General features: G+C 39.8%; 1 protein-coding gene across 1 annotated transcript in view; it reads right to left on the bottom strand.

The window, feature by feature from the left end:
- PLPPR4 (phospholipid phosphatase related 4) overlaps positions 1 to 12,205 on the bottom strand; it is a 31,148-nt gene extending 18,943 nt beyond the window's left edge. The window contains exon 1 of the mRNA XM_036387467.2: positions 11,881 to 12,205. Coding sequence (XP_036243360.1) covers positions 11,881 to 11,958 — 78 coding nt within the window. The 5' untranslated portion in view covers positions 11,959 to 12,205. The remainder of the gene's footprint in view (positions 1 to 11,880) is intronic.
- Between the last annotated feature and the right edge of the window lie 323 nt (positions 12,206 to 12,528).

Consider the following 12,528-nt stretch of genomic DNA (forward strand, 5'->3'; position numbering starts at 1 on the left):
TAAAATGGGACCCATGTGCATTTGGGGAAAATTATGAATAAAATCGGCTCTACAGGGCAGAGGGACAATGGTTTCTTGCATTAACATGCAATTTTCAGTTTTTTAAGCACTGAGCTTATAAAATTCAGGCTCTTTGTGCATAAACTGTAATTCTGGGTGATTAAAGAAGGAGGGTTCCAGCTAAATTTAATCGAAACATCTTTTAATATGAGAGTTTTTTAAAAAAAGAACAGCTTATCTTTGATTTGCTGATTTGAAAAGGGTGAATTTTGTCTTCAAAGTTTACAAGCAAAATCTGAAGAGGGTGGTGAATGAAAGAATGTTGCTTGTCTGGTTAAATCTGTGTTCACCTTGATTGCCTTGTAATATCACATAGTATAGAGGCTGTGATTGTGTACAAAGGGAAGAAATATGGATGGGCATTCTTAAGTGCTGTGAGCATTACAGAAATAAGACCAGGCATCTAGGAAGTTTGCTTCAGTAAATAGTGTGCATATGTATGTATGTATGTATGTATGTGTGTGTGTATATATATATATATGTATATATATATATATGTATAACCCAACCACATCCCTATTTGCACTCACATACTATACCATACATACATATTATGTACAGCATATAACATAAAAAATATGTAATACATATTATGTGAATACATAATATATAACTATTGTATAATCTGACAGAAATATGTATATATGTATGGAGTAATTACATACAATGTCACTAAATTAAGTTCTGCTTCTTGCCCATCACAGGAAGAAGTCCAGTTCTTTAGCAGGATGTATTTTATTACATGTATATATATATATATATATATATATATATATATATATATATATCAAAAATACATATAATCCTCACTTTGTGCTGAATGCAGCCTGATTGACCATAATGCAAACATTCATGATCTGTCAGCATGGGCTAGTCTGCTTCCAGTCATTACACAGATGTGTAGGATGAAATAGGCCTTCCCTGATATCTTCATACTCTGGGAATAATTTAGATTGTTGTGGAACTGGGTGGCCTTCTCTCAACACCTGCCTGCACAGAGATCCTGCTGATTGGCATAGGCTTTTGGACCCAAAGGCTGCCACAGTGTACCCTGTCCTGGTGTGCAGAGAGCTTGCACTAACTCTGTGCTGCTCGTGCTAGGACATTGAAATTCTGCACAGCATTTGAGCTCTCAGCTTCCCTTCTGTACTACATTTAACTCTTGAAACATTTGCAATGTCCTCTATTAATAACTATTTGAAAGTCATACTTAATGAATTAGTCAGGGTCCAGGTCCCATTGGGCAAAGCACCCTACAACAGGACACAAACTTATTTCAGTGGGCTAAGTGGACAAAACAAGCAGATACCTATTGTCCCTTCTTTTGAGAAATTATGCCCTTTTATCAAGATGTCCCCAAAGGTTAATTTCCCAAAACAGAAACACAGAGAAGGCCCACTCATGGAACACCTTACATTCAGAGTTTCATCTTCAATATTTTTCCATTTCTCCAATATCAGGAAGGGAAAGCCTCTTCTTGAACAATACTGTATGCTTTAGCCACAAGGCAAACTCTACTTGGATCACAGTATTTTTAGACAGGCAACTGTTTTAAATGGCAGTATTCAACTATCAAAAATAGGCAATATTTGAAGTGGTATTTTATTGTGGAACACTAAAATAAAAGGTAGTGAATAACTTTTTCTTTAAACTACTGTATGTAAGCTGTGACTCTATTATTAATTTAAAAATCAAGGAATTTAAGGAATTGCATTTTACTGTCTTATGACTTCAGTACAGGACTCCTGTATTATTTCTGACTGTAATTATCTGTCCTGCTAAAGAAAATATATACTTCTAAAGGATTATGAACTTCAGACATAACTGCTTACAATACTAATGATTAAGTCTGTAGTCAATTTGCTATATACAGTATGTCATATCCCAAAGAACATTTTTATTCCCATCTTTTTAATAATACAAATATAAAATATGTCTTCTACAAGTCTCACATTTATAAAAAGAAAAAGGCAAATGTTTCTAAAGTCTTCTAAACAGTATAACTGACTATTTAATACATGAATATTTATGGAGAGTTCTGCTTAAGGCAGCAGCATTTCTGTAATTATAGACTTCGGCGCCCAACACCTTGAAAATGTCAAATATAATTAGGTGGTAGAATGTGTATTGTTTTAATTACAAAATGGAATAGGAATTTTCCTGTGCCTAATTAGAATAATAAAACCCCCAACGTCAATTCTTGACTAATCCTGACTAATAAGTCTTTATACTCTTACTTCCTTGGATGGATAAGGGAAAAAGATGCCTGTTTAGCTTTTAATTTAGACCTGTAAATTTAAAGTTTAACCCAAATGGTCAAACCCTGTTCAGCTTAGAGCCTTAAAGTCACAAGGATAATCAGCATAGCTACTGAAAAAGTTTGATTTGTAGTCTATTTATTTTTTAAGAAGAGGTTTTCCGTCTTTTCCCTCCTTGCAATTTTCTTAAACTTTAAGTTAAAAGCCTTCATTAAACCCCAGAACTTTGCTATTAATAATAATTGACGTTATTAATATTTTAAAACCTTTTACTGTATTGAGTGAGGAATAGTCCAAGCATCAGAAAAGATGTTCTCTGTTCCCAAGAGTTCAACAAGGATGCAAATACCCAGAGATGTTGTAAGGAGAAAACTTCCTGTGTTACATAGTGCAGGACAAACCAAAGCAGCATTCAGCAGCACACAACTTCTCTGAACTGATGGGGCATGTAACAAATCTTCCTTCTGGCCAAGAGCCACCGGACAGCTATCACAGAAATCTGAATGAAGAGTGGAAGGTCAAGGCTTAGTAGGTAAGTCCTATTGGAGTGGATAGAACCTGGCAATCCCTGGCTTCTATAAATTCTCTAAAATTGTATGCTGCTAGTTTTATATTTTACTCTCATATTCATCAGCACTTAACAAAGCAAAAAGTCCCTATTTATCTTCAGGAAAATAGCATCTTAAAATTCATGGCTTCGTGAGGATTCAGCTATGGAATGTCACGTACTCAGATGTCTGAATCTGTTTTGTAGGTTGCAGTTATGTGACTTCTGCTTTGCTAAATTGCACTGTCTGAGGGTTCTCTCTTACCATGAACTTATACCCAGATCCCATGGTGATGTTGCCTGTATAAAAGGTCGGCAGAAAAGAGAGAAGCAGCATGGATGTAGCTTTCAGAGAGTCAAGATGATCTGCCAGATGCAAACTAAAGATGGTATGACTAGAGCAGCTGTTGAAAGAAAGGATTATGGAATGCCTGATACGCTGTCTGGATATTTTGTATTTTGTAAATAATTTTTAGACTTGGATGGCCAGGAACTTCTCAGATTCTTAGCTTGTTCTGCAATCCTTCCACAGCAAGCAACAGGCTCCTGAGTATGGGAACTGCCTCCTGATATTTCTCTTGCTTTCTGGGAACTGGGAATCTTTGTAAGCGATCAAGTAAATAAACAGGATTGCCTCAAAGAGATGATAAATGAATGCCACTGGTTTCCCAGCATGAAAAAATATCAGCCAAGTCTTTCAGAGAAGGATGGTCTAATTAATAACTATGTTTAGTTCCCATGACAAGGCTGTGCATTGTGGAAGATTCTATTAAATTTATCATAAATGTCGATCCTTGTGCCAAGGAATTCATGGTCTAAATGACAAGACACAACAGATGGATGAGACAAGAAAGAGGGCTGTAGTGGGTTGGAGGAGACAAGGTGTTCCTTAGCCAACTCCTAACAGCAACTGCAGCTTTCAGCCACCCTGGCTGCTGTCCTGTGGTACCTTGCTGCAAGATTCAAATGGACAGGAGAAGAGAATGGAAAGAGGATAGAGGTTTCTCTTATCCTGACAGGGATGAATACTGAGCTCGTTACTGTGATGAACACCTTCCAGAATAGGTCACTATTAAGAAATGGCATCAGCCAAATTCTACCATTTTCTCGTTTTTGAGAACCCATGACTCTCTGAAGAGAGAGCACTAAGCAGGGGATGCCTATAGAGCAGGAGACTGGCTTGACAGAAAGTGAGATTTTTTGATTTATTTTTATGCTCTAAACTTAATTCTTAAATGTTGCAGGCTTATAAAAGAAGGTATTCTGTCTTTTCAGAAATTTAAGGCTTCCATCTGTATAAAGGCTTTTTTGCTTTTCTGCCTGAACTTGACTTTCTGCTGCTCCTTGTCCCTTTTTTGGATGCAAGTTTCAGCTGGCCCAAAGCTAGAAGGAATTAGTCTTTTCTCTAAACTACTTGTGCCTCACCACTGTCTAATTTTTGTGGAAATTGTGTACAGATACATGATATAAAGGTCTTTCCTCTCGTAGACTTAATGCTATTTGATTTAATTTCAACTTAAAGTTGAATTTCAAATCCCAGATGTCTTTGAAATCTATTATAATTACCATTTTGTAAAATTAAGTTATATATATAATTCCAGCATTGGATTTAGAATTTAACTTAATTGTTTTGTGACTGTCAATTACAGTCTAGCTTTGGAAATACAACAGCTATCTTCATGTAATTTCAAATTATCCTTATATTTTACCAGATCTTGAAAGAAAAGTCTCAGTACCTGTAAGACCTAAAACAGAGCTGATATATCAGTGATACAATTTCTATTTATTTCAGAAATCTCAGTCATGCTGAATGCACAGTAACCCTAAAAGTGCTTTTTTCTTTTTATCTTTTTTATAAATATATGTGAAGCAGCAATTATACAGGGAGAAACAAACAAAATAAAAATTGTTCAACAAAAATATTTTTGGGGAGTCTATAAATCTATAAATATTTTACAAAATTTCTACATTATATATTTACATATATTCTATTAAATATATGTGTTTAAAGTAAATTTTCAGGCAGAAATTTAAAACACAAAACCACCAGTAATGCATTTCTTTTTGGTGTGACTTCAAACATAATTGATGACTCCTTATCTTAATTATTATTGTTTGATTATATCAATTATAATTAAATTAATAATTGTTATAATCAATTAATAACTATATACAATGAGATTTAGGATATTACACATACTGTTGATTACAAAATTTATGCTTCTGCTGCAATGTTATGGTAAATCAAGAACAGCAGTACATCAACAAAAGGCGGTCGTTTTCAGGTCTGTCACCAAATTTCAGCTAGAGGTTTCTTCAAAAACCCCATGTCTAAGGGACAAAGCTGCCAGTCCCTACACAATGCTACAATTTATTGTACTCTCTAAGGCATGTACTCTCTAAAGCATGCTGATTTCCCTACATACAAAAAAAAATTAATCCTGTAGGTGCCCTTCTCCAGTGGCTTCCTCCCGTGCTGTTTAGCCACTTCTGAACTCCCTACAAACTGAACTTTTAAGTGACAGGACCATCAGACAAGATACCATGTTTGTAATAGCTCAGCTCCTGGGCATGTTAAGGTTCCACAATATGCTGGCTTTTATTAACTTTGGCTTCAGAGTAATAGATTTTGAACAACTATAAAAGAAGATCACAGATGGTAGAATTATAAATTTTTGGAAGAGGTAGTAATTCAGAAAAATGTATCTCCATTAATTTCCAACATATTCAGGCCTTTTTTTACTACTGGAAGTATTAGGTCAAGAGGACGTTGCTGAACTGAAAAGGAAGCAAGGCCTTCTTTCACTGAGAAATACTCAAACTCTACACTTGCCAAGTGTAGGAGGATAGAATATAAGAAAATAAAGATAGTGTAGCAAGTAATCTTACCCCTAAGGAGTTGCAGCTGGGCCAATTATCAAAGATTAGGAACAGGCCTGACTTTAACAGGCCACAGCTGTAACCAATGAGAAGAAGATGCTATAAAAGAGTGGGGTGGCTGGGTGAGAAGGGAACTGGAGTCAGCTGGCTGCTTTGTGAAGAAGAAAGAGGTAGTGCTCTGAGGAGCTGTCCATGAGAAACAGCAAGAAGGTATGAAACTTTTGTGATACGGAGATAACAGCATGGAACCCCTGCAATAAGATGACAGCACCCAAGCACATAGCCAAAACCAGAAGGGACATCTAGCTTGTGCCATTTGCATGTGTTTCCCAAAGACAGCCTTGGCACAGGTGTGACATCTCCCTTTTCATTCCTCTTTTATGGGCATCTTCTGCTAAAACTGGTATTGTTTAGGCTGTACAACTTTTCTACAAGCACAGAAGTGACAGGGAGAATGCAACATTGATGACTTGGCCAATGAATTATATAGCTGCTCTGAATGCATAGCAGCCTCCTCAGGTCTTGGATAGCTCCCTAATATTTTGGGGATATTGGTCTGTAATGCAGCTTTATAAACACATGTGACATCTATCTTCTGAGAGTCAGCCACATGACTAGGTCAGCTCAATGAGCAGAGAACTAAGTGTATTTCTCCTTCTCCTCCTCTCACACATGGTTGACTCTTTTGAAAGAAAAAGATATGGTTGGAAAATACTATGCTTCTTTGACAGTAGCAAAGGGATAATTTCATCTTCTGCCATTTGGGATCTTTGTTGGGTGCAACCCCCAGTTAATTTAAGTATAACAGAAAACCAATCTAGAGAGGACTACACTGTGCCTCCAAGGCACAGCATTACAGTTTAATTTTTACATTGGATCCAAACATCCTATTCTTAGGAAGAAAGATTTATTCCTACAGCCTATTCTCTCTCTTATTCCAATCACTGCACTCCACTGATTTTTTTTTTTTTTTGTCTTTTGCAGTCACACCTATACATGACTTGTGGGTCATTTTAATTTAAATATTGTGGGTTGTGCATGGCTGAACAGCTGGAAAGCATTCCAGATGTGACTAAGAAGTGCTACTGAGTTTCAAATGATGTTTCAAGCCCAGCTCTCTCAGCGTATGTTAGAAAAAAAAAGGAAGTAAAGCATCTGTTACTGAGACTTGGCAGCCATTCTCTACATGCACTTATTTCAAGGGGTCTCATGATCTCCTGAGTTCTGCAGCCTGGAGTTCTACAATGATAACAGATCTTTGTGCTTTCTGCTTGTGAGAATTCCAACTCCTTTGGGGAGCAAGGAAAATAAGTGGTCTTCTACCACTGGAAGTAGTGTTTCCAAACTGACTAAGGCCTGGCTGAGCTCTGGAAAATGTAGAAAAAGAAGCTGTATCCATATGCATTCATAACACAAAGTCTAGAAGACAACATAAGGAAGAAAATTCAACTGCACAAGGGACAGTGTCTAAAATATCTCCAGTTTTAGTCCCTGGAAGTTACACAACCAGCAGATGAAGGCTGTGCTACAGCAAAACAATTTAGCTGGAGAATAAATGCATCAAGTTATGCAGATTGACAACACCTTGGCCTTTTGCATTTCCACATATTAGGCACAGGACGAAGCTGTAATGCCACTGAAGTCAAAGGCAAAATTTATGCAACTTCCATGAGAGCAGAATTTAAACCAGGAGCTTTTGAAATGGGACAGCATGACTAAAGACAGTCTATTTCCTTCACTGAGAGAAATCTATCTGTCCTGACTCCAAAGTGTGACCACTCTGCCAGGAATGGAAACTACATAACTCTGGAGGTTTTTCAGATTGATATTAAAATTCAAGACATCAATATTTTTTCTCTAAGTGAATACAATAACGATAGTCTCTGAATATGCTGAAAACAAAGTCAGTTAACAAAACCCAAAACTTATTCCAGGAATACTCATTTTCAAGATCTCCCAGAGGTATGTAGACTTTTTACCATGAATATTAATTCCCACTAGGCCAGAGGGACTATGAATTTTCAAGGAAATCTTTGTCTTTCTCAGCTATGCAAATGAAATTCAGATAACCCATAGAAGAGTCAGTCTACAGAACCCTAAAATGCTTTAAGCACAATTAGGAATAAAAGAGGCCTAACTGCCTGATGGTGATGATTACCATGCCCTTCAGGTAAGTGTGCAAAAGGCAATCTAAAATTATTCAGCTCTCAAGAGTGTGTGCTAATCAGAGGTTCTGCTAAGCAGAACTATTACCAGTCCTTTAAAATAACCTCTAAAATATTCCTACAAGACATAGGATAAGGCATCAAGTTACTTTATTTTATGAATCATGAAACTTGATAACATGTAACTGAAAACATATTGAGATTTACTTCATAACGTTTATTTGCCTCTAATGCTTTTAGAGAATGACCCATACACATTTTTTCGAAGCTGTCTCTTCATTTTCTTTCCATTTCCCTGTCTTTCAAAGCTCTACCCTCATTCTCCTTTTGCCTTTCCTGTGTAAATGAAGAATAGCTCTAATGATCTTAAGAGGAGCATGTTAGTTTTATGTTTTAACTCTTTTGTTGGAAACACCTGCTGGTTTGAATTATATCCATCAGTTCAGAGAATATGAGTTGGAAGGGACACACAAGGACCACTCAAGTCCAGCTCCTGGCCCTGCACAGGACCATCCCCGAGAGTCACACCATGTGCTTGACACCATTGTCCAAACACTTCTTGAACTCTGTCAGGCTTGTGCTGTGACCACTGCCCTGAGGGGCTGTTCCAGTGCTCAACCACTCTCAGGGTGAAGAATCTTTGTGTAACATCCAACCTAAACCTCTCTTGACACAATTTCCTGTCATTCTCTTGGGTCCTGTTGCTTGTCACCAGAGAGGAGAGATTGGTACCTGCCCCTCATCTTTTCCCTAGTGAAGAAGCTGTAGACAGCTGTGAGGTCTCATCTCAGTCTCCTTTTCTCCAGGTCAGCTGGCCTGCCTATATTCTGTGTAATCATATTTTTATCTAAGCCTGATAGTCACTACCACTAACCACATTTGTTTATTGGAGTTAATCTCATTCATAACACATTCTTAAGGATCTTAACAGTTGAAACCCCTTAGTGTCTGAACTGTGTTTGTGTGTTACTGTTTCTAAGTTCAGCAGGCCTGCATTATATTGGTTGTTACATTTATTATTTCACTCATTTCACTCTTTAAAATATATTTCACTTGTATAACATGAATACATCCCTTTCCTACCATGTTGCAAAAAAATTTAACTTTCAACTCAACATCTTTTTTTTTCCAAGTCTATGCTTTTGTCTAGCATCCAAGAGGAAAAAAACAAGCACATTTTTAGAAATGTATTTTATAAAAAATGTGGTTTTCCCTGGGCCTAGACCTCCTAAATAGATCTTGCTGGAAAGTGGATGTTAGCGAGCCCTACTTTTCTTGTTTGAAGATGGAAACTTAATGGGCTATGGGTTTTTTATTTGTTGCAATTCAGAGAGGGAAGGCACTGTCTTCTATGAACAGGAGAGGGAAGATAGAAGTGGATGAGTGCCAAAAGAAAAAAAAAACATAAAAGAATTGACAGCATTCAAAGACAAGAGGTTGAAAGCCTGTTTCTTACCATCCATTTATTAAAGTAAAAGCTTTAAAATTCAGAAAGCCTTATTTAAAGTAGGTAAGTTTTGGGTCTAAGTAGTTGGCTGTTGTTGGATTGCATTAGGACCTTACCTCCTGCTTACAAAGGAAATCCTTATTACACGGTAATGTCCATCAACCACACTGGGTGACTCCTCTATCCCTTACACTTGCAAACTTCTCATTGCAATTAAGTGATCTCTGAATAAATCCCTCTTTATGGAGTACAACTCAATCTAGTTCTGTTTGAGCCAATCACAACAGGAGATTTTAAGTCATGTCCTTTCCCTGATGCTGCTGTAGTGCTGGCAATTTGCTGTGCTCCAAAGCTTCAGAAAGGCATTCTCGTTAGTCTGATTAAAATTGGTGCGCATGTGTCAAATCCAGTGGGCGTTCACAGGGGACACAGGCTGCATGCTCTTTTAAGAATCACATGAATTGGTGTTACCCTTTCACCCAAGTGATTTGAGTCCTCAGCTGAAAAGGGGGAAATGGTTTCAAATCCTCATGCTATGTAATTGGACACGGCTGATAAATCACAAAAAAAGTTTCCTAATCAACGTTTAGGTTCGGATGTATTGCAATCAGTTTTTTCTCTTGATGTTGCTTTTACTTTTCAGTTCAAGAAGGGCTGTAAGTCTGCAGTTCAGTAATTAGAAATTACTCCTGGTGGGGAAGGGCTCACACAGGCTCTTGACTGCTCCTGTGACTGAATAACATAGGAGTCTTAAAGGTTCATTAGGAGACCTTTCTGTTAATTGAAGGCTTTGACTCCTCAGAGCGACTGGGTGTTGAAAAGATCTCTACCTGTTTTTAAATGAAGCTTGGAATGACTTGCTGAGGGACCTAACAGTCTAGACCTGAGTGGAGAACTTGCCTGCCTCATGTGGGAGCTGTAAGCAGAGCTCAGTGTAGGTTCTTCGCTGCTCACAGAATCCTTTACCTTATTCCTTGTAACAGCTGCACGGAGCTTCTAGGGGAAGTATATGTATGCAATCAGTATTACATAAGGCAACTCTCAAGAGCAGCAAGCACACACTTTGTGCCGTTGCTCTGCATTTCATCCCATCTTGCTGCAGGCCAAAGCACAGCACAAGTTCTGTTGTGTCTTGCAGGACCTCTACACCATTTCCAGCATTAGAGTCCTCCTCAGGCTGAGGTACAGCAACCTCCCTTCCTGTCTGGATTCCCAAAGCAGCAAAGAGAGCACAGAGTGAAGAACCCCTTACCTTTTCTTAGGGGCTTCTCCAAGCTTGACCTCTGCCTCCTGTGCAAAGCCAATATAAGATACATGGCACAGCAAGTACCTTCCATCAAAGGGCTTTTTTTGAGCAGGCCTAATCACATGGATACGATGAACTTGGTGCATCCATATAACCAAACTCTGTTAAGCTTTCCAGTTAGTGTAGCTTAGTGTTAGCTGCTGACCATATCAAGGTGCTTACAGAACAGAAACACACCACTGTTACCTAAAACTCCTTCTGAGCCCAACCCCCTTCTACCTTTTAGAGAACCTCCAAAGCTCTTCAAGAGCATTTGAGAGAAAATACATTTTGTTTTATATTTCACCCTATGTTTATATTTTCATATTTTTATATATTAAGTATGCCAGGTATAGTTAACTTACATCACATTTTACCATTAAGTTCTTCACATTATTTTCACCATCTGTTTCCTCAAAGGTACCTCAAAGTACCTCAGGCTCTCTTCCCTGTGAGTGGGGTCACATGAAACACTTCGCTCAACCCATAAAACACTTGTACCTTCCTCTTTCTGCTGTGCCGTTAAACAAATCCACATCACAACTGTTTCTTTAAGCTTGAACTGTGTCTACACATGATCTTCCAGAAGTACCTAAGTGACTGTAGTTTCCAGGGAGGCTAAGTGCCTCCAAGTGACACACCAAGCAGCCAGTGTCTCTGCAACTCCACCTGCTACCAGCTGAGCAGCCATAGCAGGTTTTGCCCTAGAAGATGTGCTGAGAACCTTGTTCTGTTATCCAAGCAGACATTTTAAGCTCTGATAGAGGAAACATACACTTCAGGGGTCAGCAAAAATATATCAGTGATTACCAATTTAAGAACATTTCTATTTTTCTAAGCATTTCCTTATGAACGCGATTTTTATTCTATCAAAGCAATGCGAGCGGCGTTTGCCTGGAAGCCAGCCCTTCTTGAAACATGTCTTCCTCCCGAGAGGTTCCTGTGCACATAGTCCGAATTATTTGAGAAACCCTTTCATGTTCTGAGTAATTCTTAGAAATAATTCCTGCTCCAAAAGGCTCGAAAGATGAGATTAATTTATCCCTGCTCCTTATGGGGAGCTTCGATGCTGATTCCGGCGACATCGCGTAAGGGTTTTGCATCAGACGGTGCGGAGAGAGCACCGAGGCGAGCCCGCTCCCCGCGGGCGCACCGCGTTCCCCGCGGATCGGCTCCGCGCCGCTCCCCGCGCCCGCCGCCAGCCCCCGGCCAGCCCGCTCGGCGTAGCGGCCACTCACCTCCACGAAGTAGAAGCAGGGCAGGAGAGTGACGCTGTCCTTGGTCACTTTGCCCTTCTGCCGCTCCTTCGCGGACATGCTGGCGGGCTGCGGGCGGCGGCCCCGCGGCCAAGCGCTGCCCCGGCCGCTCGCAGCCGCCCGGCCGCCGCGGCTCTCCTCCTCCTCCGCCGCCGCCGCCGTGCCGAGCGCTGCGCCGTGCGCGGGGCTGACGTCAGGAGCCGGCTCGGCGGGCGGGGGTCCCGGCCAGCTTAACTCCTTCGCGCCGGCCGCGCGGGGACCGGGGCAGGGGAGCCCCGGGCGGTGCGGCCGCACCACGGGGATGCTCTGGCTGCGGCGGGAGATTAGTGCGCACACGTACGGGTTCGAGAGACCTGAACGGGATCCCTGAGGGCATCAGGGTGTTGGGGATGCTCCTTGAGGAGTCTGCGGCGTTTATCTTGTTTCTGGGAAATATTTTTTCTGAAACAGAGCAGTAGAACGTTCCAGGGAATAGCATTCCTATACAACCAATGTTCTTTTCTTGCAGGTGTACTCTTTTTGAAATCAAGACGTTAATGACAGCTCACCTCAGTCTTAGTGCCAGTCAGGGGGAGTAGTGTGACTGGGACTGAGCCAAACTGAGCTCTTCAACCCCATGTGCAATATTGA

The sequence above is a fragment of the Molothrus ater genome, chromosome 9, assembly GCF_012460135.2.
Source record: "Molothrus ater isolate BHLD 08-10-18 breed brown headed cowbird chromosome 9, BPBGC_Mater_1.1, whole genome shotgun sequence".
NCBI classification, from domain to species: domain Eukaryota; kingdom Metazoa; phylum Chordata; class Aves; order Passeriformes; family Icteridae; genus Molothrus; species Molothrus ater.